This window comes from Erpetoichthys calabaricus, chromosome 8, assembly GCF_900747795.2.
Source record: "Erpetoichthys calabaricus chromosome 8, fErpCal1.3, whole genome shotgun sequence".
In the NCBI taxonomy this organism is placed as follows: Eukaryota; Metazoa; Chordata; class Cladistia; order Polypteriformes; family Polypteridae; genus Erpetoichthys; species Erpetoichthys calabaricus.
In genome coordinates, this window is record NC_041401.2 from 57,206,149 (window position 1) to 57,233,465 (window position 27,317).

A 27,317-nucleotide genomic window follows, 5' to 3' on the forward strand; every position below is an offset into this window, starting at 1 on the left:
GCAACTGTGCCATAGTTCTATACTTGTAAACTGTCATATGTTGATGTTGACAATACCAGTCCACTAGATGAACCATCGTTTGTTTGATGATAAAACACAGTGATGTGTTGCATGTTGGTTAGCAAGTGTAACAATTTCACTGCACTCTGCACGTGTGACAACACTAACCCAATAAGCCAAAATTTAAAATCCTTTTAATATTTAAATTTTCTAGCTCCCCCCGTTGTATTTTAAATGCCTACACTAAATTTTAAAAAAAGATGTTTCATGCTAATGTATATTTGTTTTATGGCCATAATACTGTAAATAAATAGAATTAAAGTATGAAAACATGAGTAGAACCAGTATCTTTTACAAATGACAGAATTACTGATTTTCAGCAAATATATAATATTCTCAAGCCGCATTACTCCAATTCAGGGTTGTGGTGGTGCCGCAGCCGATCCTAGCAGCACTGGGCGAGAGGCAGGGATCTACGCTGGGCTGAGCTGAGCTGCTGTTCATCTCGGGGCTCAAACGGGAAGTTTAGAGGAGCTGGGGGAAACCAGGAGGACCTCCACACGTACACCGATGACTTGAAACCTGGTGTCTTAAACAATGGAAGTGGATGACAGAAAGAGTGGATCGCCGGTTAATAAAAAAAACAGTAATGAAAACCAGGACCAAAATGTGTCGAAATCGTAATCTAATAATTTACTGTGTCGGCAATTTGTGTCAGTTTCGTCACAGTTTGCATAATTGTAAATATAAACACTGCGTGTTGTAATAACGTTTTTTTAACTACTAGAGAATATCTTTTCTAGTTTTGTTTATTCATTTATTCACAATTTAATACGGTTAACTAAAAGAACGGGTTTTTAAGTATAATCCATATTATTAAAATAACTCCTTAGTTTTACGTGCGGACTTGTTTTTACTATTAGGGTATTTTTGTTGCTTAAGATTTTGTAGTTCGTTTCATTTTCACTTTCTTCACTTGCAGCTGATTTAGCAGGAAATGCACAGGGGGCACAGAGGCAGCTCGTTGTTTGAAATCCTAAAGTCGGGTCGAGTTCTGAAAGGTCATAAAACTTCACCGAACGTGAGGGGATCGGCAGCTAATGGCTGCAAAAAGTCTTCTCTTGCAGGTCCGTGGGCTCCCTGATAATTTCGAGGCAGTGGAGTCGAAGTTACAGTTGTATTTTATGAACAAGAGGAAATCGGGAGGCGAAGTATTGGAGATTAGAAGGCACCCCACGGACAACCGAAAAGCTCTGCTGGTGTATGAGGATGACACAGGTAAAGATCGGCTGGGACTGGGGTGGGAGACGCCACACGTAAACAGACCCCTTTCTGCTGCACTTCCGTATGGCGTGATTCGGTCAACCGGGATCATAAACTTTCACATCTGATTGTTTCGACGGGTTCGGATTACTTTACAGATTTGATTTTAAAAAGGAACTCAACACTTGTCAGTCGACATTAAAGTGGAGGTATAGTTGTGACTGTACTGCTCGGTACTTCGCGAGCCTTGCCCATACACGTCTTTTAAAATCGTTATCATGTTTAACTTCAATAATTAACGCCACGTAGAGTATTTGATAATGGATTTGGTCTTGACATTATTTGAACTTGTGTTGATCGTACGAGACCGGACTGACTATGTGGATGTAAGGGTTCCCCTCGTCAGCTCTGTGAAACTATTCAAACAGCTGATGTCAGGAGAACAAACTGAAAGACCGCAGGGGTCTCCAACTCCGGACCGGAGCGCAGCTGTGCTCGCAGGTTTTTTTATTTTAACCCACTTTCCTACTTAGTGACTTTTTTGCCGCTAGTTAACTTCTTTTCCATTATCTTAAGTCAGGGCCGGCCCTAACAATTGCGGGGCCCTATGAGAAATGGATTGCGCGGGGCCCAGTCGGGGTAGGGATAAGGATAATAAGTGACAATTAAGATTTTGTATTAGAAAATAAATTCGTCTTTGCATTTTATTCATTCTTTACTAAGTACAAAATCACGATCAAATTAACTTTACTTTACGAGCCTTGCGTGTAGCGAAGTCATACAGTATATCATCAAAATTTTGTTTCCTACATAGATCACGCTCAATAGCAAGAATTGCCAAATTGTTCAATCTATCTTCGTGAATTGTTGACCTCAAGTAATTCCTGATTAGTTTGAGGCGCGAGAAGCTTCTTTCACCAGATGCCACAGTTAAAAAAATGAAAAATGAACAAAATAAAGTATTTACTGATTTATTACGTCGTTATTGCATTTGATTACGTGATTTAACGTTTGAACGACAATTTGCATTTGATTATGTCACGTTTGCATTTGATTATGAGTAAATAAAATTTTAAAAAATACCTTAAGTCTACCAATTTAGGGGAACTTGAGGTAAGATGAACCACTTTTTAAAATTCCTTGTCAAATCCACATTTTTTGCTTTTTACCAGTAATTTTCAGTCAGATTATTGTTAATGATCTGCATATGCATGCGCTTGTCGCTTAGGGATGAATCGGTACGTTTTGAGCAAGTGTTTGTGAAAAATTTTTTTTTTATCTTACCCCTACTACGGGTAAGATGAAACAATCGTTTGGGTAGACGAATCACATTATTTTATTTTGTAAAACTATCTTAAACATTTGAAATGAGAGACTATTCATAAAACAAATTGTATAAAGATACAAGTTGACGTGCCGATGATTCTATGGCTGACTGTTAACATAGGGTGGGTTATCAATGTACAGGATCTTCGAATTTTATACAACGCTTGTTTCTGAGGAACAAGCTTTACTCACCGGTGAAAAAATCTTCGTCTGGCAGAAAAGAGAAAATTTAAACCACTGCCGGTAAATTTCAAACTATTCATCCAAAAAATCGATAACATCATCTCCATAAATAGCTCCTCCTATTTGATTGGTTTCACTGAGCTGAGCCATCATAAGGTTAAGAACGGTGTCTGTTTCATCTTACCCCAAGTTCCCCTAAATGACGAGTTTAGAGATAAAGCACCCGAGCAGCTACAATTTTTTTTCAATTTTATTTACTTGTCGTAATCACTTGAAACAACGACGTAATAGATAAAAAACACTGTAAAAACATAAAAACAGAATAAACACGCTGACATATACATGATTATAAGTTACAATGGTTTAATTTAATAATTTACACCTAGAATTAGCGCGGGGCCTATGAAAGTGCGGGGCCCACTGTGGCCGCATAGGTTGCAGTGGCCTAAGACCGGCCCTGTCTTAAGTGACATGTTTTTTAACAAGTAGTTCTCCGAATTGCTTCATTTTTCTTTAAACTGCAAACAAAGAAGCGAGATGTGAAGTGAGGTCGCATATGACAGGCTAAGTCGAGGCCTCAAACTCCAACCAGTTTCGCTCCTGCAGGTTTTTTTAATCAGAAGCCGGTTAATGTTGTTAATTAAACTGTTTTTTTAATTCCATGGCTTGTTGATGCTCCCATTGTGCCACGCCAGACATTTCCAAAACTGTTGGTTTTCTTTTTTCAAAGAACACCTTCAAAATGTTTTGCAGGCATGAGCTGCTCAATATTACTGAGACTTTAACCTTTCTTTATTTTCCGATATTGTAGGCCTATAATGGACACAGGTTGCTGGTCGAGTGTTGACACATTTTGTATATTATTATTGTTTGGCTGCTGATTCAGGAGTCTGAGTCTTAAATAGCAATTTAGTTATTATTAATGCAAAAAAGTTAATTAGCTGCAAAAACTGGACCCTAATTAAGAGAACTGTTAGAATGAAAAGCTGCAGCCAGAGCAGAACTCCAGGACTGGAGTTGGAGACCACTGCTATATTCACACAGGAAAGTTTTGCATTATGCCTTAACAGTATTTTCAGCAGTCAAAAATAATAACAGTATAATTTCTCTTTGGCCTATAAAGTACCCACCAGGAGGAATGTCGTGGAAAAAACGTTCCTGTTTTCTTCAAAGAAGGCAGTCATGGAGTCCAGATGAGAATGCAGAACAATTCTTTACTTATAAGCAGAGTTATGCACAAATGTCTGAGTCCATGGAGTGAGGCCCTTAATTAAACAATTTATGCTTTTTTCTGATTGCATCACTTTATCTAATCCATCACGTCATCTGACTCTTAATATGCAGAACTTTGATAATCTGTTCCATTCAACTAACCCCACCAGTAATTTCCGATTTATGTCGATGCTCCCATTTTTCAGATCATGGCTTTGTTAAGAGAGGTGTTTTGTGGATTATCCTGCTGATCTTAGCACCGCTTCATAGGAGGAGTGTATGGGCTTTCCCATCAGTTTATCCCCACTTTCTGGAGGGGAGTTCTTTACTCATTTACCTCATTCAAACCTTGGTAGCTTTTCTGAGATGAGGCAGAGACCTCTAGCTTAAGCTTTGTTACATTTAGTTAACCCTTGAATTACATTCAGTCCTTTTCCTTATGTTTAATAATTCATTCTGTTCTAGCTTCATATATATACTTGTAATAGACTGTAAAAGATTATTATATATTAACCTAAAATTCTATAGGAAGAAGTGAGCTGATGAGCAGTGTCCATCCATTTACTACACACTTAGCCAGGATGGGTCCTGTGTCAGCATCACTGGAAAAAACCTGGGTGAGGTGCTAGACCATAAAGAGCACAATTACACACACACACTTACTCATAGTGGGACAATTTAGAATTGCCTGTTAACCTGACCATAGAATGGTAACACCTGAACCAGAGTTTGGTAAATAAGAAGGGAAAAAAAAGATCTGGTGTGGAAACCAACAGCTTTTTGAAGATAAGACTGCAACAGCAGATGGTGCTGTGCAAGGCCAGATTAAGACCTCTGGAGGCCCAGGGTGCCGAAGCTCGTAGGATGACCCCCATGCACAGACACACATTATGACCATGACTCACTGTTCTGTATATTGATAATAAATGCATTAAAGTAGAATATTCCAGAACCTTTTTTGCTCATTAGTGTATAACAATGAATGTAACCAAACTATTTGATGAGTGCACTGCCTCATCTGCTAGAAATGCCTTTCTTCTGATAGGGCAAGAATTAAACATTTTTAAAGGCCCATGCCACTTTGGCAAATAATGTATATAACCGCTCATTTTGGGTTTGCATATTTGAAACAAATAAAATAAAATACTGGAAGCAGGTCCTGGATAGAAATGCTGGACACACACTTTTACAGGATGTAAAAGCAGACACATCAAATCAAATCAAACCAAAATTTATTTATAAAGCACAATTTTAAAAAACCATAAGTGTAAACCAATGTACTGTACAATAAAATCAAAAAAATATCAATAATAAATCAGTAAACAAAGGACATAAATTACATAAATACTAAAACAAATAAGTTAGAGGAACTGATTAGAAGATAAGCAATTTACAGAAAAACAATGGATATGAAAAAATTAATAAGTTATTAATAAAACTGATACTAGAGTTACTCATACTGTATACAGTTAAAAGCAATCAAAATAAAAGACACCGGCAAGTGCAGTGGATATTTCAACTATGACAAGTGCCAAAGGGACAAATGGGCGGTTACAGCAACAGAGAATAACACTGTAACTGTCACAATGGGGAATTCTTTATTCAGGTTTGGGTTGTTGCCTTTCACCTTGTTGTTCCTGTCTATGTCGTACCTTTCTAGTTAATCTCTGCTGAACGTTTTAAGTTTTGTTTCAGGGTTCTTGTTCTAGTCATCATTTTTTTATTAAAGCTGATAATGTTTAGTACAGTTTTCAGCAAAGTAATGTCTTTTGTTTCGCAATTTTTTTTTTTTTTCTTCTTCTTCTTTTTGCTGTGTCACTGCAGGGCTGTTGTTTTAAATGACCATTCACGTAGACATTTTGGCAGCGTGGTAACACATCAAATGAATGATTTCATGAAAGTGACATATCGGACAACTGCCCTGATTGTGTCCCAAACACACAGACCAACCATGACTCATTATGTCTCTTTTAAAAAGATTTTTATTTAAGTCTAAGTTTGGACAGATTTGTAGTTTTGAGGAACAAAGTGTGTGCTGAATAGCAGGTTGGTGAGAGTGTCTGTCAGGGAAAAACGTGAACTTTTCAGTTTACTAGCCATTTTTGTCTCGCATATGCTAAGGCTCCTTTACATGCAGAATCTCTGCACTTTCACTCAATTTACCCTGATGGTAGATCGTGCCATGGCAAGGTGACTCAGTGTTTAGTTCTGCTGACTTTTGGATCCCATGTCTAGAGTCTGAGTGCTACATTGGCTGCGTGGAGTTTGAACATTCTTTTCTGTGCTTGTCTGGGTTTTCCATCCCCATCCTCAAAGATGTGTAGGTTAGTTTAATTAGCAATTTTAAACTGGCCCTGTTTGGGTGTATCTTTGAGTGGGCTGTGCAACGGAACAGTGTCCTGTCTTGTTCCCTGTGCTTCCAGAATAGTCTCTGGAGCCTTGTGACCCTGAGTTTGAGAATATCCATCCATCATCCAACCCGCTATATCCTAACTACAGGGTCACGGGGGTCTGCTGGAGCCAATCCCAGCCAACACCGGGCGCGAGGCAGGAAACAAACCCCCGGGCAGGTCGCCAGCCCACCGCAGGACACACACACACCAAGCACACACTAGGGACGATTTAGGATCGCCAGTCCACCTAAGCTGCATGTCTTTGGACTGTGGGAGGAAACCGGAGTACCCAGAAGGAAACCCACGCAGACACGAGGAGAACATGCAGAGTTTGAGAATATTGTGGTAGAATATAATATAAAACTGTATGAAGGATGGGGCAATTTGAAAGAGTGTGGATTAACATCCATCCATCCATCCATTTCCCAACCCGCTGAATCCGAACACAGGGTCACAGGGGTCTGCTGGAGCCAATCCCAGCCAACACAGGGCACAAGGCAGGAAACAATCCTGGGCAGGGTGCCAACCCACCGCAGGTGGATTAACATGGGAGTATTAAAATAGTAAAAAATAATCAGATCCCTTTTCAAATGACAGAAAAGAAAAAAGAGAACAAAAAAAGGCATATTAGAATAATGATAATGAAATTACATGAAAAGAGAATTGGAATTTGTAGAAAAGTGAGCTGAAAGGTTTTCTAGATCATTTATGGAAACAATAGATACTTTTTTTGAAGATTGGTATAAGCAAATAAAAACATTTAATATAGATCAAGAACAGGAGAGAGTTAAGTAGACTGAAATGGAGGAAGCTGCAAAAGTGTTAGAAATGTGTAGTTTAGCTCTAAAAGTTTTTACTAGATGAATACTGCAATGTCGGAAAAACTCGGTGAAATTCTTTAGAGAGATACTGTATTAACTGAAAGAGAGACCACCATCATCAAATATAATCAAAAAAAGACAAAAGCATATTGTTAAAATCAAGTCTGATCCTTGAGGGCCATAGTGGCTACAGATTTTTATTCTCACCGTTTTCTTAATTAGTTTTTGTTGCTAATTAACTTCATTTAATTGGTTTGCTATTTAAGACTCTGACTCTTTAAATAAGGGGTGAGCAACGGTTGTCCTGGAGGGCCACATTGGCTGCAAGTTTTTGTTCCAACCCAAATAGACAGACATATATAAACGAAAGACTTGTGTGTGTGTGTGTGTGTGGAGCAGTCCACTCTGCTCATGCTCAACCTCAGCCAGTAGATGGCGCATGAGTGCACATCTAAATTTTTATTGATGCCAGCATGCACCTCACTTCTCACTATGAAAGACGTGTGTGCAGCAAACGCCACCACGACATTGTGCTAATGGCACAGATGAAGAGGCACAGTGCTGAAACAAAGCAATTGTTCAACAATGTGCAAGAGAAACACCTCAGCAATGGAGGACAAGGCTTGACGTTTTCACTAAAAACATTGTCTATCCATCCATTATCCAACCCGCTATATCCTAACTACAGGGTCATGGGGGTCTGCTGGAACCAATCCCAGCCAACACAGGGCGCAAGGCAGGAAACAAACCCCGGGCAGGGCGCGCAGACACACACACACCAAGCACACACTAGGGACAATTTAGAATCACCAATGCACCTAACCTGCATGCCTTTGGACTGTGGGAGGAAACCGGAGTATCTGGAGGAAAGCCAACGCAGACGCAGGGAGAACATGCAAATTCCAAGCAGGGAGGACCCAGGAAGTGAACCCGGGTCTCCCAACTGTGAGGCAGCAGCGCTACCCACTGCGCCACCGTGCCGCCCAACATATATCTATCTGGAGGCATTTTCTGGAGACCAAGATTAATAGGACTCATACTGTATGCCAGCAATATGGCTAAGATATGGTATCGCCAGTGTCTTCTTATGAAAGCCAGTGGAGCAGCAAGCACAGGTGGGTCCACATCCTCTGCACTTGGTAATTCTTAAGAGTTAGCTGATGCCTCTCCGAGTTCACGAATATGGTAAAACTGCTAGGGAGTCTTTGGGTTGTTTTTATGTCCCAAAGACCACATGTAGCTAGTTGCTTCACAAGAAGTAATCAGTGACATTTTTCTGCTTGCTTTTAGTTGTCTGACTTGTTAAGATCCCAAATCCTTAATTGCGTATTGAGTCTTAGCTGTATTCACTGTTTTTAATTGCTCCTTATTAGCAATATGATGCCAAAGTCAAATGAACCTGCAGCTTTCCATCTAATTTCTCTCTATTTACACTTGTGGGTATTCATCATGCACTATTTGTTTTAATAAAACATTTGGAAGGAAACTAAAGAGAAGAAAGTCAAAGAGTGACAATTATTCTTCTGTTTTAGGCTACAAATCATTTGGATGATATCCTAGGAAAGGCAAAAAAATCTGATTTAAGAACGACCTGACATGGCAGAGTTAAAAACGCTAACAAGTCATGATATTAAACAAGACCTGTTATTGACAAGGGTTGGTTTCTAATTAAGCAACTGGGTTGGAACAAAAACCTGTAGACACTGCAGCCTCCAGGACCGCCATTGATCAGCCTTGGTCAAAACAGTCAAAAGATCATGAGAATCTGCTGCATCTGCAATCTACCAGGGGGAAAAAGCGGATAAATTGTGTTAGTTGGGAGGTACCATGAATTATCCAAGTGACGGGCAATGGGAGATGCCTTTAAGTTCACTTAATATATTAACCAATTCACACACAAATATATATGGAATGTGTTGAAGAGATGAAAATTAATGAATTAGATCAAAATTATATCTTGTTTAATTAAATATGAAAAACTGAATCAAAGCATTAAAAATCACGAGCGTGAGAGTTATGGCAACATTTGTGATTTTATGTTGTATTGAGCCATTCTCCAACAGAATGGAAACTGATTTTTATATTTAAAGTACAGTAGTACCTCGTAAGACATCTGTTAATCACATTGTTAAGAAGTGATATTTTATTAACTACTGGGATTTTTTTGTAAACTTCTGATTTAAAGCTAAATTAAGAGTATGTAGTGCTATTTGGGGGATTAGCTTTGGAATGAGTGCCCACAAAAGGAAATTAACACGATGGTTGAGGTATTAAGTCTCAACTATGGAGCTATAGTTCAAGCCCTTAGTGCACAGGTGTCGAACTCCAGGCCTGGAGGGCCGCAATGGACTTCAGGTTTTCATTCTTATCATCTTCTTCATTAGTGAGATTTTAATGCTAATTAACTTTTGCTTTAGTTTTAATTAACTTGACTCAGGCCCCTTAGTTGTCTCTTTTTTAATTAGCAGCCAAACAATAATGAGACACAACGAGCCGCCACTTGACCAGCTCACCTGTGCCCGTTCACACAGTATCTAAAAATAAAGAAAAGTGAAGGTCTCGGTAAGGTTGATCTCTCAGGTCACCAAAACATTTTGACGAACAGAAAATCAACAGTTTTGGAAATGTCTGCTGTGGCAGAATGAGAGCAGCAACAGGCCACAAAATTAAATAACGAGCTTAATTAACAGCAAGAATCAGCTTCTCATTAATAGATTGGTTGGAGTTTGAAATCCCAGTTTAGCTGCTCATCTGTTGGCTCATGTCATGTCTCATTTCTGTTTGGCTGCCATTTCATGAAGAAACGAATCAATTCAGAGGACTGAATCCTTAAAAACGGGGCTATTAAAATGAAGTGAAAAGGAGTTAATTAGCAGTGAAAACTGGTCACTGATTAGGAAAAGGGTGAGAATGAAAACCTGCAGCCACTGCGGCCCTCCAGGTCTGGAGTTTGACACCCCTGCCTTAGTGGGAGTATATCGATCATTCTGAAAGGATGAGTGGGTCAGCATCTTTACATAATGCCGACTGAAGTCTTCACTTAATTAAGGCCTTCTGAGTTGGTCAAGTATCAGGGCTTTAAATATATACATATATTTGCACATGCTGCAATGACTGTTTTATTCATTTTTTCAAGCTGTTAATTTCAGCAAGTAAATAGTAACAGTTTATTAGCTGTTTCCTCTTCTTCCGTAGCTATTTCCATTTTATATGAAGTTGTGATTTTTTACAGTTTTGACTAGGCTTCTCCAATAGAGGTTTCGACATGGTTTTTTTTTTTTATGGCCGGATGCCTTTCCTGACACCATTTATCCAGGCTTGAGACAGACTCCAAAATGGAGGCTGGGTTAGTAATTGTTCATTAGCCTGGAGAAAAATCTATACTGTAGTATGTTTTAAGTTTGCATTATAGAGTGGTTGTGTTTTATCTTCTTTTCACTTATAAATTCAATGAATTCAATTTGATCAAAGGTATCCATACTATGTGTATATTTGTATATATCATTTTATGGGAACACTCAGTATATAAAATACATGCAGTATTCAATGTGTGTTTGTATAGTGCACATGTTTTACTATACTGTGGAACATCTCCAATGTATTCTACTTTCTTAATAACAGGAAGAAATAAAGTGCTGTCCAAAGAAGCTCATCATGTTGACTTTAAAAATTTTGGAACTGTGAAACTCTTTGTTGAATGTTTTATAAATGAAGATGCAAATCCAGAACTTGGTGAAAAGGAAATCGGTTCATCAGCATGCAAGGTATACTACTTGTTATCATCATTTAGTCTTAATGGAGTTGTTTTTTGTCGAAAAGCAGATATTAATTCAGTAATATTAGTAGATTTAATTAAAACATCATTAGAAACCAAGAAGGTATCAGAGCTAACCAGCAAAATTACTAGAATAGATGAAGAACATGCCAGGTGTCTAAGTGAAGCTCTTCATAGGAAAAGACAGGCTCTGCATTCAGAGCTCACCCTCTTAACAACCAAACAAACTGAACAACTCATTTTTAAATCAAGACATCATTACTATGAACACGGAGAGAAAGCTAATAAGCTCTTAGCTCAACAAATCCACAAGCAAGAAGTTCGCAATACAATCCCAGCAATCACCAACATGAATGGAGATAAAATCATTGACCATAAAAATATAATGCACACATTTAGAGACTACTATAAATCCTTCAAAGAAGACAACACACAATCTAATGCATTTCTTGATACATTACAGATACCACAAATAAATAATTTTATTGCAGAGGAATTGGATAAACCTTTGGCGCTATCAGAATTACTAGATGCTATAAAGTCACTTCAGAGTGGGAAAGCAGAAGGCCCTGATGGCTACCCTGTCAAATTTTATAAGAAATTCTCCACTCAGCTAGCTCCCCTCTTATTAGCAACATTTACAGAAGCTAGAGACAATCAAATTCTACCTCAAACTTTTTGCCAAGCATTAATCACCGTCTTTCCTAAACAAAACAAGGATTTATTACAATGTGCATCATACAGACCAATTTAACTTCTGAATAATGAAGTTAAGATACTCTCCAAAGTTCTATCTAGAAGGATGGAGAAAGTGCTGCCTTCGGTAATATCACAAGATCAAACTGGATTTATTAAAGGTCGTCACTTAGCTTCCAATCTCCGACGCCTGTTTAATGTGATATATTCACCTGCAAAGTCAAACACCCCGGAGATGATATTATCGTTGGATGCAGATAAAGCATTTGATATGATTGAATGAAACTACCTTTTCACTACATAAGAGAAATTTGGGTTTGGCCTGAATATTTGTGCATGGATCAAAATACTGTATACCAATCCAGAAGCTTCAGTTTGTATTAACAACACTTGCTCAGACTACTTTAAACTAGAACGTGGTACCAGACAAGGATGCCCCTTGTCACCACTGCTATTTGCAATCGCCATTGAACCACTGGCAGTTCACTGTCGAAATGCTTATCAGATATAGGGGATTATCAGAGAAAGACTTGAACAGAAATTTTCTCTATATGCAGATGCTATGGTTTTGTATATATCAGACCCACAAAATACTGTGCCTGGAGTCTTAACAGCACTTACAGAATTTCAAAAGATCTCTGGTCTCAGAATTAATTTGAATAAAAGTGCACTCTGAATTCTCTGGAATGATTACCATAAAATCAATACAATTAAAAAAATAAATAAATAATAATTAAAACATCCACATACAGTAATACAGTTGCTTGTGTAAAGGCATGCGATTGAATGGAGGTCATAATATAAGAATTTGTTTATCCCTGCAGTGGATTAGCATCCCATCCAGAAGTGGTTCCTGAATTCCTTTTACCAGATGTTACAGGGATAGCGGCCAACTCCCCAAACTCTGTGCTGGACAGAGCAGAACAAAACATGAACAATAATTATCTTGTAACACTTTGGGGGGAAAAAACAGAGTGGTTAAGGCTTTTGTCTTATAGCTCCAGAGAAGTGAATTAGATTTTTGGCCTATTCACTTTGTGGACTATTTTTTTGGAAATAGTGTTTTCTCAGTCATCTTAAATATAAGAGATTTAGGTTTACTCGCAATTGTCATAGACCAAGTAGGTGTGAGTGTCCATTTAAACTTGGTGTTCCTACTCCCTGTGCACTGGATGTGGCACAATCAGAAAATACATATAATAAAGAGGAAAAAAAAATAATAGAAGACCACTGTAAGAAAAAGCAAAAACAATCAATAAAGAGTTGGGGCATTCGCAGGCAAACCCCATATAATTGAAAACAAAACAAAAGTTATGAACACGTTAAAAAGAAAAAGAGTTTGAGGAGTGCCTGACTCAAGATGCGGATATTCTGGTAATAAGGACTTCCGGCAGGAAGATGTGGGACCAGGTGGATGGACACTGGAAGTGACGTCAAAGGTGGTAAAGCTACCAATCTTCCAGTTGACAGAGGGACAAGGTGTTAGTAAATAGCGCCATCCTGTGTTCTGGCAGGAAATTACCATCACCCAAACACTTGAGCTGTCCCCGATGCACACACGAGTGACACCCTAACCTTATAACTAAAATAGTGTAAGTTACATACTAAGTGTAAAAGTGTTCTTAAAGATTATAATCATATTATATAAAGTGAATATTGTTGATTAGATAAAATGTCTTTTTTAAGTTTTTACTTTCTAGATAGCGTGCAATTTTTAAACCTAATTGATTAAATCTTTTTTTTAATTTCACAGGAGAGCAGTGATATGGATAACGCTGTTGACATCAGAGAAGGTACTGTGGAAAGAATAAATATTTCCTAGTCCAAGAGATAAAATATTAGATAGATTTATTACATTTATCTTGTGAAGTACAGTAGTTTCTGTTTTGTTATATTCAGATTTTCTTTTGGTATTTTCTTGGTTGAAAATATGTAACATTTATTGCAATTTTGATGTTGTTTGCAAGGGTCTGCACTGAGATACAATGATTAGTAACTGTGCATCACAGTTCCGCAGTGCAAATCCTCCATGGAGTTAGCAGGTTCCCCCATGTTATCGCAGGCTTTCCTCACACATCTCATAGACATGCAGGTTAATATTATCATTATTATTAAAACATTTTATTTTTATAGCACTTTAGGTGATCTGGTGAATGTAAATTGAGACTCCGTGCATAAGTGCACTTTGCATTGGATGGGCTCTCTGATTCCCACCTTGGGAGTAGCACTGTGACCCTGAACTAGATTATCAGATGACACAATGGCGGATGGAGTTCCATTTACAATCTCTGAGTGCTGGGCCTATTTGTGAATGTAGAATAGTTACAATGCCAACTCCCAGGGAATAATGCCAATGAAGTCTACATATACACGTTCAAGATATAAATTAATGTATGTAGTTAATGTTCCTAAATATTATTAATATAAGTAAATGGTAGAATATGAATATGTTAAGCTGAAGTCACTTTACACAGAAAGAGAAAAACAAAACTCAAGTTTACTCAGAATTCAAAGAAAATTAATCAATACAAACCATAAATTATAAAACTAAAAACTATTACAAGAAAGTTAACGTGTCACCTCACATGGACCCCGAGTCAGTTGTGCACATGGGATCACTTGGTGTGGCATTTCCACGCCAGCAGTCATCTTCTTCATTGAACCTAAGTTTGCTATTGTTTGATTTTAGATTCATGGGGCTTCTTTTGTGGGGTCCTGAAATACACAGCCTTGAATCTGAGTAAATGGTTAGCTGGATTGCTTATTTAATATCCAGTTATGTTAGGAATAGAACTGATCTGAAATTTCTCCTTCAGATTCGCTGTTGTTGCTGTGCCACACCGATTCTGAATCAATTAATGATGAAATCCTCAAGCTGCACTTTGAACAGTTCTGTGAAGAGCTTGATATTCAAAAAGAGGATACAAACAAATGGATACTCAAATGTGCCAGCCAGGATGGTGAGAATGCTAAATAGTCAATACTTTAACGTCACTCCGTTTTTGATGTTACTATAATACTTTCTGTGCATGTTTCATAACTTAGAAGCTGTTTTGTAATATAACATTTATCTTTTGATCTCTTATAAATTTACTTTGGTGGCTGACATAGTTTTCTGTTTTTATCAATTTGGCGTATAAACCAGGAAATAGGAGTAGAAATAAGTCAAGGTGGTTATGCACGTGATGCATGAATGCAAATAACTTTCTTATGGAATTCCCCAAAGTATTGTGCATGCGCATTTTGCTCAGGGAGATCTTGGACGCCCAGACAAATACCTTAAAGATAGGGTGAGAAGCTCAGTCATCCGGGAGGGGCTCAGAGTAGAGCCATTGCTCCTCCGCATCGAGAGGAGTCAGATGAGGTGGCTCGGGTATCTGATCAGGATGCCTCCTGGACGCCTCCCGGGTGAGGTGTTCCGGGCACGTCTAATCGTGAGGAGGCCCCGGGGAAGACCCAGGACACGCTGGAGAAACTATGTCTCTCGGCTGGCCTGGGAACGCCTTGGGATTCTCCTGGAAGAGCTAGAAGAAGTGGCCGGGGAGAGGGAAGTCTGGGCATCTCTGCTCAAGCTGCTGCCCCCGCGACCCGACCTCGGATAAGCGGAAGAGGATGGATGGATGGATGGATAGATCTTGGACGAGTTTCCACCTCACCGCCCTTACACTTCAGTTCAGTTCCCAGTCAGAATGACTACTGCTAGGAGTTTCCCCTGTGTTTACACGTGTTTCCCCACCTGGACTTTGTCTTCATTCCAGTACAAAGATAAGACCGTCCATTCTAAAGTTGCCCAATGTGAGTGAGTATCCCACCAGGACGTACCAGGGATGTTACACTGAAAAAAAACTATTTAACCCCATAGATGGGTGAGTCGTGTTCTCCACCCTTTCAGACATCTGTGACTAGCCATGAGATCTTAATCCGTTATTAATGCCATATATTTTTTCAACAAAAACAATTTATTTCTTGTTAAGCCCAAAATCCACACAAGGAATACCTCAATGGACTTTTAACAGGTTCTTTTTGTTGAAAACCCCCTTGTCTAAGAAGACAAAATTCCCAAATCTTGGGAAGGGCAGTTCAGAGAGAGACCCCTTCCAGTTTGGTTGGCCGTTGCTGTCAAAAATGGGGTAAATACAATGCACAAAACAGAATACAAGTAATCCTCTTCACAAAGCTAGATAGGCAATCTGTCCGTGCCACCTCGGAAATACAACACAATGCAATGTTCCTCTTCTTAAGTAGTTTTTTTACAAATCTATTTTACCATATGGGGTATTGTGGCACGCTCATTGTAATGATCCACACACTGCTATAAGTGGATAAGAAATAATAAGGGCTGGAATATTGTTTGACAGATGAGCAAAAGATTTTTCCCTATTACGGTCTGAGTGTGGAGCAGTCCCACAACATGCGGCTGAGTGAGGTAGATGCCTAATGGCTTTGTTCATAATTAGGGTCTGGTCTTGGCCAGGGTACATTTTAGATCACTGAAGTCACGATAAATGAGTGTAATGTACAACCTTTAGCTGATCTACACCATGCCTTGCACAGGTTGATGAAGAATATTCTGTGTGTAACCACAAGGGGGCACCACTGAGCCCCAAACTAGCAATTCCCAACACAATTCCCAATTCAAATAAAGGATTTTATTGGACAAAAACACATTTTTCATAAGACCACCAGCAAAATTACACCAGCACACAATTCTTGCCTACTACCTCCTGACTCAGACTCAATTTAAGTACAGTGGCAGGCTTTCTTTTAAGGTCAAGAACTGCTTCTGGTCTCCTATCCAGGTCATCTGGAGTACTTCCAGGTCATGCAGAAACCAGGGCAGTCCTCTGGTGGTCCCTGACAGTGCCATATTTCCAGACTCCAACTCCTATGCCACCCTCTGGGTGTCCTGTTCAGGTTTAGCCCTGCCACCTATCATTTGAGGGAAATGAGCTGCTCCTGGCATGCCTTTTTACCTGGTCCTTCCATTATGGCCTTCTGGCTGGTTATGAATCCTTACTTTATCCCGGCCATGATGCCTGTCCTTCATATCTGGCACCTACAATTTGTCAATGTCTTATTTTTTTCTTTTTGATATACTTTATTAATAAATTCCTGAGGGGACATTGTCTTTTCGCATGACTTTCAGGGGTCAAAGCACAGGGTTGGCCATTGTACAGCAACCCTGGAGCAACTTTCAGGTTATGGACCTAGCTCAAGGGCCCAACAGAGTAGGATCCCATCTGGCAGTTACAGGATTTGAACCATCAACCTTCTAGATACCAGCACAGATTCTGTTTGTATTGTTTATCTTAAATTTAGATTGAAATGTCTCTTATCCAGCACTGCCTGAAGTTATCTAAAGAGGAACTTTTTCAAAAAGAGTGTGGGAAAGTGTAGATATACTCTTCAAGGTTGCTTTATTTAGTCATGCTTACACAAGAAAACATAAAATTTGCCTTCTCAGTTGCATCTAATAAGAAGACAGAAGGAAATGAAAGAAAACAAATAGAGACAAGACAGGTTACAGTAAGGCAGTTTGATTATGCATAGTTACTCAATAATTGTTACAGGATACATATCAAACCTTAATCATTTTTTCAAATATTCCTTATTAAAAAGTCATATGGTGCTAGGAAGAAAGGAATTTCTGGAGCGATTTGTGTGAATTTCCAAAGCGACTGTTCTACCTGATTTACTGAAGTTAAGTTCTACATGTAATGGATGTCTTTCGTCAGTTGAGATTATTTGTAGTTTCTTTGGCATTGTCGTCTTACACACACTTGCCAGATCATTTACATCAGTCCCAATAACATTAGCTGCATGCTTATTATTCTGCTGGAGCTTTATTAAATTTTGGTTTATATAGACCACTAAACCAGGCAATGAAACTGAAAGTGATAACAGACTGAATCATACTGCGATTAAAGGACAACATGAGGAGGAGAAATTAACGCTGATTGCATTTAGAGAATATTTTTTTTTTGTATTTGCATTCCAGTTAAGATTGTTATCTAAATTAGTTCCTATGTATTTATATTCATTCAGTTTTTCTACCTCCTTGCCCAAAATAACAATGGGTCAGCATACAGATTTCTGTCTCTTAAAATCAAATTTCATTTCTTTGGTCTTTTTTACATTCAGAGTGAGAAAGTTTTTATTACACCAGTTTACCATGCAGTCCACTTGATTTAGATAGTGGCCTTCATCCTATATATATATATATATATATATATATATATATATATATATATATATATATATATATATTCAGTCTTGCAAGTCAGTACGGCTTCTGCTACCAATATTAAAGGAAAAATATGGAAACCAGGCAAGTGACTTTTACCAAAATATCAGAGTTGCATATAATAGAAGAAATGGGTTGCCAAAAAATTACATTTGATATGTAAATGTTTGAAGGATGTCAAATATTGGATGGATTTTTTTTTTTAGGAATGATCCAATGATAAACATCTTCCATGTTCCCTGAGACTTAATTAAGGAAGGTTGGACAGATGAGTATCATTCGCTGACTCAATCAATAGTGACCTCTGAGACTTAACGTGCCTTCCACTCTGGACCGGGACAGGTTCCTACAACAACAGCAGTAGTTGGTAGTAGCAGGTGCACAGTGTAAAGGATAGAAGATGAATTGGATCAGGATTTTCTTTCTAAAGTTAATCAAGCCAGTACATCTTCATTTCTTCCTGTCTTCACAAATGTATGCTTGCAACCCAGTAGGACATCTGACAGCTAGATAGTGCCAGGCTACCTTCTGCTTTAGATCTTTTTAATCCTGATTCTTTCAATTCACAACCTCCTTGCTTTCCAAATCAGTGTCATCGTAATTATTTTTGTGCCTCTCAAAGCTAATGTTAGATGATGGGGTGACTGTAGCTTTGAACCTTTCAGTAGGTTTAAAAATTAAGGTTTAAACAATAAATGCAATACCATGTTTTGAATATTACTTATCTGCAATTAGGAACTTTATTTGCAGTACAGTACAGTGTAATAATAAAATGTTGTGACTGCATCTAAATAATATATTTGCCTGTTATCTTTGTAATAATGGCGAAACTTAAGTATTGCGCCATTTCCCTTTTTCAATTTATTTGGCTATAACTGTAACTTTGTTTCAACTGTATTAATCATCTTATACTCTCCCTGCACTCCTGTGTGTTCACAGTTTATCTTTACTTCAGTAGGCTCTTCAAAAATTGTTTTCTTGTTATTTGCCATGTATTGAATGACCTCACAATTTTAATATTCACTTTGAATTTCACTCCTATTTATCGTGTATAGCACCTTGTAATAATGTGCATAAGGTAATGCTCACATTTAACTGGGGGACTCTTTAAATGTAACACCAGCTCAGTTCAGTGACAACAATTTACCATCTTCTGTTTCCTACTAGATCGGGAGAAGATCCTTTCTTACAAAGCGCACAAAATTGGAGAAATAAATGTGTTTGTTGAGCTGCTCAATAATAAAGCACACCGAGAAAAATGTGACCCCAGAAGGTTCACTGTGACAGGATTTAGTTTGGACTGCAAGATCAGCCATATTGAAGTCTACCTCAAAAGCTGCAGTCATGGTGCAGACCTCTGCTTTGACATTGTGGATAAAGGACAGAAATTAATAGTAACATTTAAAGAGGATATCGGTAAGTCAAAAGCGATTTCTAACTCGTGTATGTAAGGAATTATTTTTCATATCCGGCCCATAAGCTTGCCTTGTGGCTGACTTGACAGGTTGAGATGATACAATTCTTCTTTGGTTTTAATTAAAACTGCTCTAGCGTTGCAGTTGCACACCACATGCACTTCAGAAGAAGTTATCCACCTGAAGCTAAACATATTTGGGCTTGTACAGCACTTGGATGGGAGGCCAACCAGAAAAAGCTTGGATTACTGTTGAATGAGGTGTTGGTGAGGCCTGCCTAGACTGTGATCAGAATGTGGGTCTCAATGCCCCAGTGCAGACATGTAAAAATGGCACCAACCTATGGGTGAGATATAAAACTAAGGTCCTGACACTCTATGGTCATAAAAGATCCCTGGGCATCCTTCATAAAGAGTAGGGTGTACCCTAATGAACCGGGTAAATTGTCCACCATGGCCTAGTCATTTTGGCCTCCTAATCAAACCCTGCTTCTAACTGGCTATCTGTCTCACCAACTCACCACCTAACGGCTAATGTGTGGTGAGAGGACAGGTGCAAAAATGGCTGCCGTCACATCATTGAGGTGGATGCTTCACATTAGTGATGGTTGAAGTGGCTCCCCACTCACTTGTAAATTGTTTTGAGTAGTGAGAAAAGTGCTATATAAATGTGAAGAATTATTATTATTTTATATTGAAGTACAAATTCAATTCATTCCCTTTATGTAACTAAAACTTTATAAAAAAAATAATTTCCATACACTGTACGTCAAATTGTAATGACATTCTATCATGAAGTTTAATTCTTTCTTTTGGTTATTGAAATACCACAAATATTGTATATTCATTTATTGTTCAAAAAGAAGTCAAATTGAGGTTAACATAAACTAGGGCTTATACAGGAGTTAAAACTATTTAAATCAAAAGTTTGTTAAATATTAATATGAAAGTGTGTGTATTTAACCACTCCCTGTATAGTCTGTGACAGTTGGGATAAGAAAGTGATCGCAGAGGACCCTATATTTATTATTCTAGTTTTGTGTCTGGACTTGAGCAATTTTATATAAGGAATTTATTTTTCACATCCGGCGCAATATAAGTTTGCCCAAGGACTGACGAAACGATTCTTCTTTGGTATTAATGAAAACCGCACCATTATTTTGATAGTGAAAATTATTTTGGGTGCCGCTTGATTCTGAACACAGTGCTGCGTTGTATGTCTCAGAGTAAATGTAATTGGTTGCATTTTTATTTTTGACTGACTTTTAAGTTCGTTTCTTGAGGTGCACTGCTCATCTGCAGATTCTGAGTGAGCGCTCTCCATGTCTTACTATTTCAAACACAGCGCTGTTGAAGGAGTCGCAATGGGCTACACACATACACGCACTGTGAAAGGTCAAATGAAAGGATTCAAGTCATATTATTAGCTCTATTACCTTAATAAGAAGATACCTGTTCTTTGATTTAGGTCGTTGTCAGAAATTGTGACTTGCTAAGGATCACACCACCAATGGCTGTTTAACTGACATGTCCAGGCTATTTGTCTACCACAGCACAGTGCCTAAGAGAAAACCATCTGACCATTATTACCAACTCATTCATTTTCCTTTTCTGGGATTTCAGACCGAGAAGCCTTTATTAAGAAATGTTCCAAGAAGACATTCCTCAACAAAGAGATCTCAGTTTTTCCTCTTCAGTACTCCAACTCTGTATTGGTTCTGGGAGACGTTGACCAAATCCAGTTGGACGAGGTGAAGCTCTACTTTTCAGATACTAAGAGAAGCAAGGGCGGTGCAATAAAGACAGCGGCTCCTCATCACAATTCCGGTGGTGTCATTATAACGTTTGAAGATCATCACGGTAATTATTCAATAAAGAACTTTTTGCACATCAGACTTTTCTCTAATGATTCTTTCTGCTGTTTATTTTGACAAAGTATGCAGTGCGGTGCAGACGAAGAAAATAGTAAATTCTGTTTCATTTTGATTGAAACAAAGTGAGTATATTTGTATTCAATTAGAAGGCATACATTGTGTTTTAAGTGAACATCATTCTGCTTTAGAAGCTCTTGTACAACCTAAAAATAAAAGCACAAAACGATGTGTAAAATTAAGCAAAGCAGTTTAACCAGATTTTTAATTAGGTTCGCTTCAGTCTTTTGTATTGTCTTTGTTATGTAATAAATGCATTTTGTTTGTATTATTGTGTTAAATCTTTATAAAACCAAACAGCCTTATTGAAGTTTACTCCTCTCTTTTAAAAGTGTCCCAACTAAGAAAAAACAGGAAATAAAATGCAAAATATGAGTGAAATGTGCAGTACATACACTTTATAAAATATTAAACTATTGAAAATAATAGGAAGACTAAATGTGACGGAAAGCTAATCTATACTCCTGTTATCATCTTGTTAATTAAACTTTATATAGGCTCAAAAAGTTTAATGGCGTTATGCTAAGTTTGTTTTTTAAAAGCGATGTCATAATTGAGGTTCAAAGAAGCAAAGAAAAAAAATCTGCGTTACCCAATTCACTATTTTACTGAAATATTTCAAGCAGGGAATCGTCCCCATCCTCGACCGCTTTTATATTTCACTATGTACAAATGGATGCTAAAATATTAACTGATATGTAAAAACAGATCAAATAAACTTTGATAAAATAAAGTCCTCACATCCTTTAACCCATGACCATCGATAGTCATGTCCGAGGATGAGACGGATAATGAGGACACATAACAAGCAATAGTACGGTGCAAAGTGTGGTGCTTTTATTACAACAAACAAGTGTTCCAAATGAAAGAAACGTGTTGTTCAAGTCTTCAATGAATAATAAAAACAGTGATAAAAGTGGAACTTAAACAAAATCCAATAAATGAGTTACAAATCCATACAGGAGAGGTAAACCCTATATATTCCTTTTTTTCTCTTCCTTTGTCTTTGCCAGGACCCTGGTGATTCCCCTCAGACACAGCCCACTGCTTCTCCACAGTCCGCCACCTCCTTCGGTACCCGTGGACCCAAACTGCAGCCTCTACTGGTACCCACTATTCGCTGGACACAATGCCCATCCTTGGATGGCACAGTGTCGTAACACCTTCTATCCTTTAAATTTAATACAACCAGTAAGATGGAAATTTCCTAGCTCATTCTCCTCCTTTTGTACCTCTCCCCACCAGTGATCAATGCCTCTGTCATTTTTATTTTGGTTTCCTTTTTGTTCCCTTTATCCCACTCCCATTCCTTTTATGCTTTAGTGGGCATGGGTAACAAATATCACATCCCAGAGCTGCATGCTTTGGCTCGTAAAATCTTGCTTCACCAATCAACACCCCAGGGCCACTTGTTCATGCTACCATATGCACATGCGCCCATCCCGAGCCTGAGTGCACTGTTTTTAATTAAAAACTAACACACTGCCACAGAACCCAGTCACACCTCATCCAAAACATGACAATAGCAAAAGAGCTCAGTATGTATGACTCCACTGAATTCATTCTATGCTGTCTTTACAGTTGTATTCTTCATAAAATGAACTAGCTCAGGCAATGCAAAAATGGCAAGGTGTTCTGGCAGTTAATTGTCATTCTTCTGAACAGTCTGTGCAGGTGTTTGAGCCCCCTAGCTGTTCGTTCTTCATCTTTGGTTTATCCACTCTCTCCACCAGTTTTTCTGTCTTTCCAAGAGGCTCATTTTCATCACATTCTTACTCTTTCACCCCTAATTCTTGCTATCTATGTATAACTTATTTAGATATCTCATTGATTTTCTTTTCATTATCATTGAAAGCTATGCTATCTTCATTGCATATACATTCCATAATAATATGGATGTTAAAATCCCTTCCTAATTGGTCTACAATTGCTTTAATTTATTTACAAAAAAAAAAGTTATGAAAGCACCCACTATGACAGGTGCCACGTTCAGATGATAAATAATCATTTTTGTAATATTAGTAATGCACTTCCATACGTGACTCGTCTAATATGTTTTTGTTTTCTTTTCTAGCTGCTCAGCGAGTGGCTGGACAAACACATGAACTGCATGGCACTTCTTTGCAGGTCTACCTCTACTATGAGTCTTTCCAGCAGCCATTAACAGGAAAAACACATCTGTCAAACCTTCCTAATGTACAGATCCCAGTGGAACCTGTTCTTTTGGATTATATCTTGCACAAAAAGAAACTCCGGGAAGAGTTGGAGGAGAGTCTACAGCGTATTTATTGCAAAGTCATCTTTGATGAATTGCCGGATGAATGCAATATCATTCTACAAAGCTCTTTTGACCAGGATACGCTGCTGGCTTACAATGTGGCTGACAACTGGACAGAAGATGTTAGCACAATGGTGCACTCATTCCTGAAGAGATATCCTTCTCAGGAGTTTACAGTTGACCGAGACATATGGGAAGAGGTTCAAGCTAAGTGCCTAGCTTTCAACTTCTCTGATCTGAGTATCTACTGTAAACAGTCTGCTAACCAAGTTGTTGTTGTTGGGGAAGAAAATCAGTTAGCTCATGGAAGAGATGCAATAAATAATGTAATAAAAACTGTCCAAGAGGAGTTTGAGGAGAAAAGAAATGCTATTGAGGAAAAGATTGTTTTAAATAACTCAGACGAGCTTGCATTCTTATTAAACTTCGTCTATGAGCATCTTGGAGAGGTTGAGAGCAAAATTGACGAGATTGCTTTAGCGATAATTATTAAAGGACACCGAACAAAAGTTGAAAAAGCTAAAAAAGCCATTGAGATGACCCAGTCGGCTTTGTGCACTAAGAGCTTAGATTTCCCACCTAATACTGAGGCTTTTTTAAGATCAATTGATTTGGAATTATTCAAATTTAACTATTTCTTTCAGAATAGCATTAAGGCTACAGTTCTCCTGGACAAAGATGTCAAAATCATGGCTGTCCAGGAAGACTTACCGAAAGCAGTTGATCTTATTAATGATCTTTTTAGAAGTGAAGTGATTACGCTGTCCTCTGATCAAGAGAAACTGACTGAGGAAGAGGACTGGAAAGAGTTTTTTAGTGATCTTGAAAAAGAAATGGACTCCAATACTGCAGAACGCAGGATTAGCATTACATTCTGTCCTCCAGAAATAAGGCTAGGTGGCTTCTCAAATGATGTCACAGATGCTGCAAAGAAGCTGCGAGGTTATCTTGACAATAAAAGGCCTGTCACGGAGGTCATTCCTCTAAAGTATATACGTGCAGTTGAATTTGTAGAAAATTGCATAAAACTCACCAGTATTCCAGAAATTATGGCTATGGATGTCAGCATATTATTCAGCAGAAATGTGACCTTTCCATGTCTTAAAGTGAGTGGCGTTCCGAACATCATGAAGAGTGCTGTGGCACTAGTTAAATCTCACATTGATGGCATTGTGTCAGAAACGTACACCTACGACAAAGCAGGAGAATCAAAAGTCCTTGAAAAGCACCGTGTTTCCCTCCAGGCTCAGGCAAAAGACCTAGGCTGCATGCTATGGGTGACTTGTTCAACAGATGCAAGCAAAATGTCACTTGTTTGTTCGCAAATCTGGAATTCTTTCCATTTTCAGATCATACAAGGTGACATAAGGAAACAAAACGCTGATGCTTTGGTGTGTCCTTTAAATGGTAATTTGACATTTGACAACCCTTTGGCTATGGATCTCCATACTTCAAGTGGAGATGAAATTAAGCAGGCATGTGAGGAGTTACTCAAAACCAAAAATGTCATAGAAGCGGGCACGGTGATTCTATCTAACCCAGGAAAGCTGCCTTTTCAAAAACTTCTCTTTGCTGTGACTCCAATATGGGGAAAGTGCAATTATGACTTTAGGGGAAAACGCAAAGAGGAAATCTACCTGCACTCTTTAGTTCAGCAGTGCTTGAAAACTGCAGAAGAGGAGAAATGTGCTTCAGTTGCACTGCCTGTGCTCGGATGCGGACAATTTGGCTTTCAGCTCGACTGCAGCGCTAGAGTCTTAACAGAGGCAATTATGGAGTATTGTGAAAGTCAGCAGAACACCTTCCACAACCTGAGGGAGATCTTTGTAGTTGATCCAGATGTTGGGACGATTGAAAAATTCAACAGCATGATACATGATGTGGTAATTCTGTCATCTTCTGTGTACAGTAGTAGGTAGATCGGGGGCATCAGATGTGTGGAGATTATGAGATAGCTCCGGACATTTTATGTTTTGTAGCATTTAGCTAAGCATCTAACTCGGCAATAATATGGCACACAAATCCAAAGAGTCAGAGTCCGGCCTGCAGCTTATTGCTTACGATTTAAAAAAATAAATGCTCACAGATATGTTAACAGTTGGCGTTGAATGTTACTTCTGATTTGTGGGTTTTAGGATCTTCAGATAGGCAGGGGGGAAAAACAGTGTGCCAGTTAAACCATCTAACAAGCTAAAATGACTGCATACAGGTAATCCGAAGTAAGCATTTACGGGTATGCTTTTCAGTCATTTTACTTCTTTAGTCCCTGGCTCACTTTGGTGGGTAGAGTTCTTGCAGAGAACAGTTGCTGCAGTGCTCAGTTTCATTGTGGTGTAGAATATCACATATACTGCATTTAATCATTTAATATTGTTAGATACATTATAATAACAAAAAAGAATTCATATGTAGATGAAGTGTTTCATTTTACCTAAAAGCCTTCAAGAAACTTACCGTATATACTTGCGTATAAGTCGGGTCTGGAAACCCGAAAAGTCGATCATAAAATCAGACCCCGACTTATACGCCCGCTCAAAAATACAACACTTAATCACTTAATTTTTTTTTTTTTTTTTTTTTTACATCTTCTTGCCTCCTCCAGTCTCGCAACAGTTCCTCAAACACATTGAATTTTGCTGCAGTAGCGCAGTTACCAATTTCTTTCGCCACTTCAACAACTTTTAATTTAAAACCAGCTTCATATTTTCTTCTGATCGAACACTACATCGCAGATAAGGAAAGCTCTTACGATAAAGGTGTATGAGGGTGTGAGATACAAAAATGTAAATGTCGCTTCGTAATAGTTCGGGTATTACCATGTGGTCATGTAGGCACAATACATAGAAAAAAAGCAGTGTGCTCCGTGATTACTCTCTCAGATGGGCATTAGCATATCATAATCTCTTTGGACCAATAGTGTGAGTTTTCTGCATTCGACTTATACGACCAACATTGTAAAATACCAGAAATTATATGGTAAAATGAAGCCTGACTTATCTGTGGAAGAACTTAAATGCGGGTATATACGGTAACTCAAGCAACAGGAAACACAGCAAAATTTATAATATCACTGTACTGAATCAAAACACGAGACTGTTATCAATGAAAGGATATGCAAGAGGGGCCCCAAAAAATTCCCAGAATTGGTCAATATATTACAGTAGTAAGGTGTAGTTAATGACTATGCCACTGGGTTTTGTATGCCTGCCCTCTCATTAATCAGTCTGTCATGTGGCATTGTGTTGAGTTGATTGAGTGCATATTGACATTTACTCTACAATCATGCATGTGGCTTTGCCAACTCTTTTTTTCCCCACGCCGAAAAAAGTACATCAGGTCATAGCAAACATCAAAACAGCGACGGACCTGTTCCTGAAAAGTTTCCACATTAACAGACAGTTAATCAGCAACATTACACTGAACTGCTGAGGCGGCTGTAGGAAAACATTAGGAAGAAAAAACATCTGACGTCGTGGAGCATGCAAAACTGCATTTTGCCCCATAACAGCTCACCTGCATGCAATGCGTTTCCAGTCAAAGGGTTTTTGACCACAAACAATGTGGCTGTTGTTTCGCACCCACCTCCCACCACCGTATTCTCAAATCTCGCCTTCATTTTATTCCAAAAATTGAAATTCAGACTGAAAGGAAAAACGATTTGCCACCATGGAACAAATTCAGAATTAAATCGCAGGATGTTGTAGACACGGTAACAAAACAGAAATACAGGTAATGTTTCCAGGAATGTGAGAAGAGTTGGAACAAATGTATTGCGTGTCAA

At 38.4% G+C, this 27,317-nt stretch overlaps 1 protein-coding gene and 1 long non-coding RNA gene across 3 annotated transcripts in view; both read left to right on the forward strand.

Moving 5' to 3' along the window:
* Positions 1-911: 911 nt before the first annotated feature.
* parp14rs3 (poly(ADP-ribose) polymerase family member 14-related sequence 3) overlaps positions 912-27,317 on the forward strand; it is a 72,209-nt gene continuing 45,803 nt past the window's right edge. For both annotated transcript variants that reach the window (XM_028806542.2, XM_028806543.2), the window contains exons 1-7: positions 912-1,278; positions 10,820-10,962; positions 13,423-13,462; positions 14,486-14,629; positions 19,081-19,329; positions 20,951-21,187; positions 23,333-25,419. In XM_028806542.2, the coding sequence (XP_028662375.2) occupies positions 1,101-1,278; positions 10,820-10,962; positions 13,423-13,462; positions 14,486-14,629; positions 19,081-19,329; positions 20,951-21,187; positions 23,333-25,419 (3,078 nt within the window). In that variant the 5' untranslated portion in view covers positions 912-1,100. The remainder of the gene's footprint in view (positions 1,279-10,819; positions 10,963-13,422; positions 13,463-14,485; positions 14,630-19,080; positions 19,330-20,950; positions 21,188-23,332; positions 25,420-27,317) is intronic.
* On the forward strand, positions 5,981-7,041 carry LOC127528905 (uncharacterized). The gene is made up of 3 exons (XR_007935522.1): positions 5,981-6,425; positions 6,697-6,771; positions 6,914-7,041. It is a non-coding gene; the product is annotated as an uncharacterized LOC127528905 (long non-coding RNA).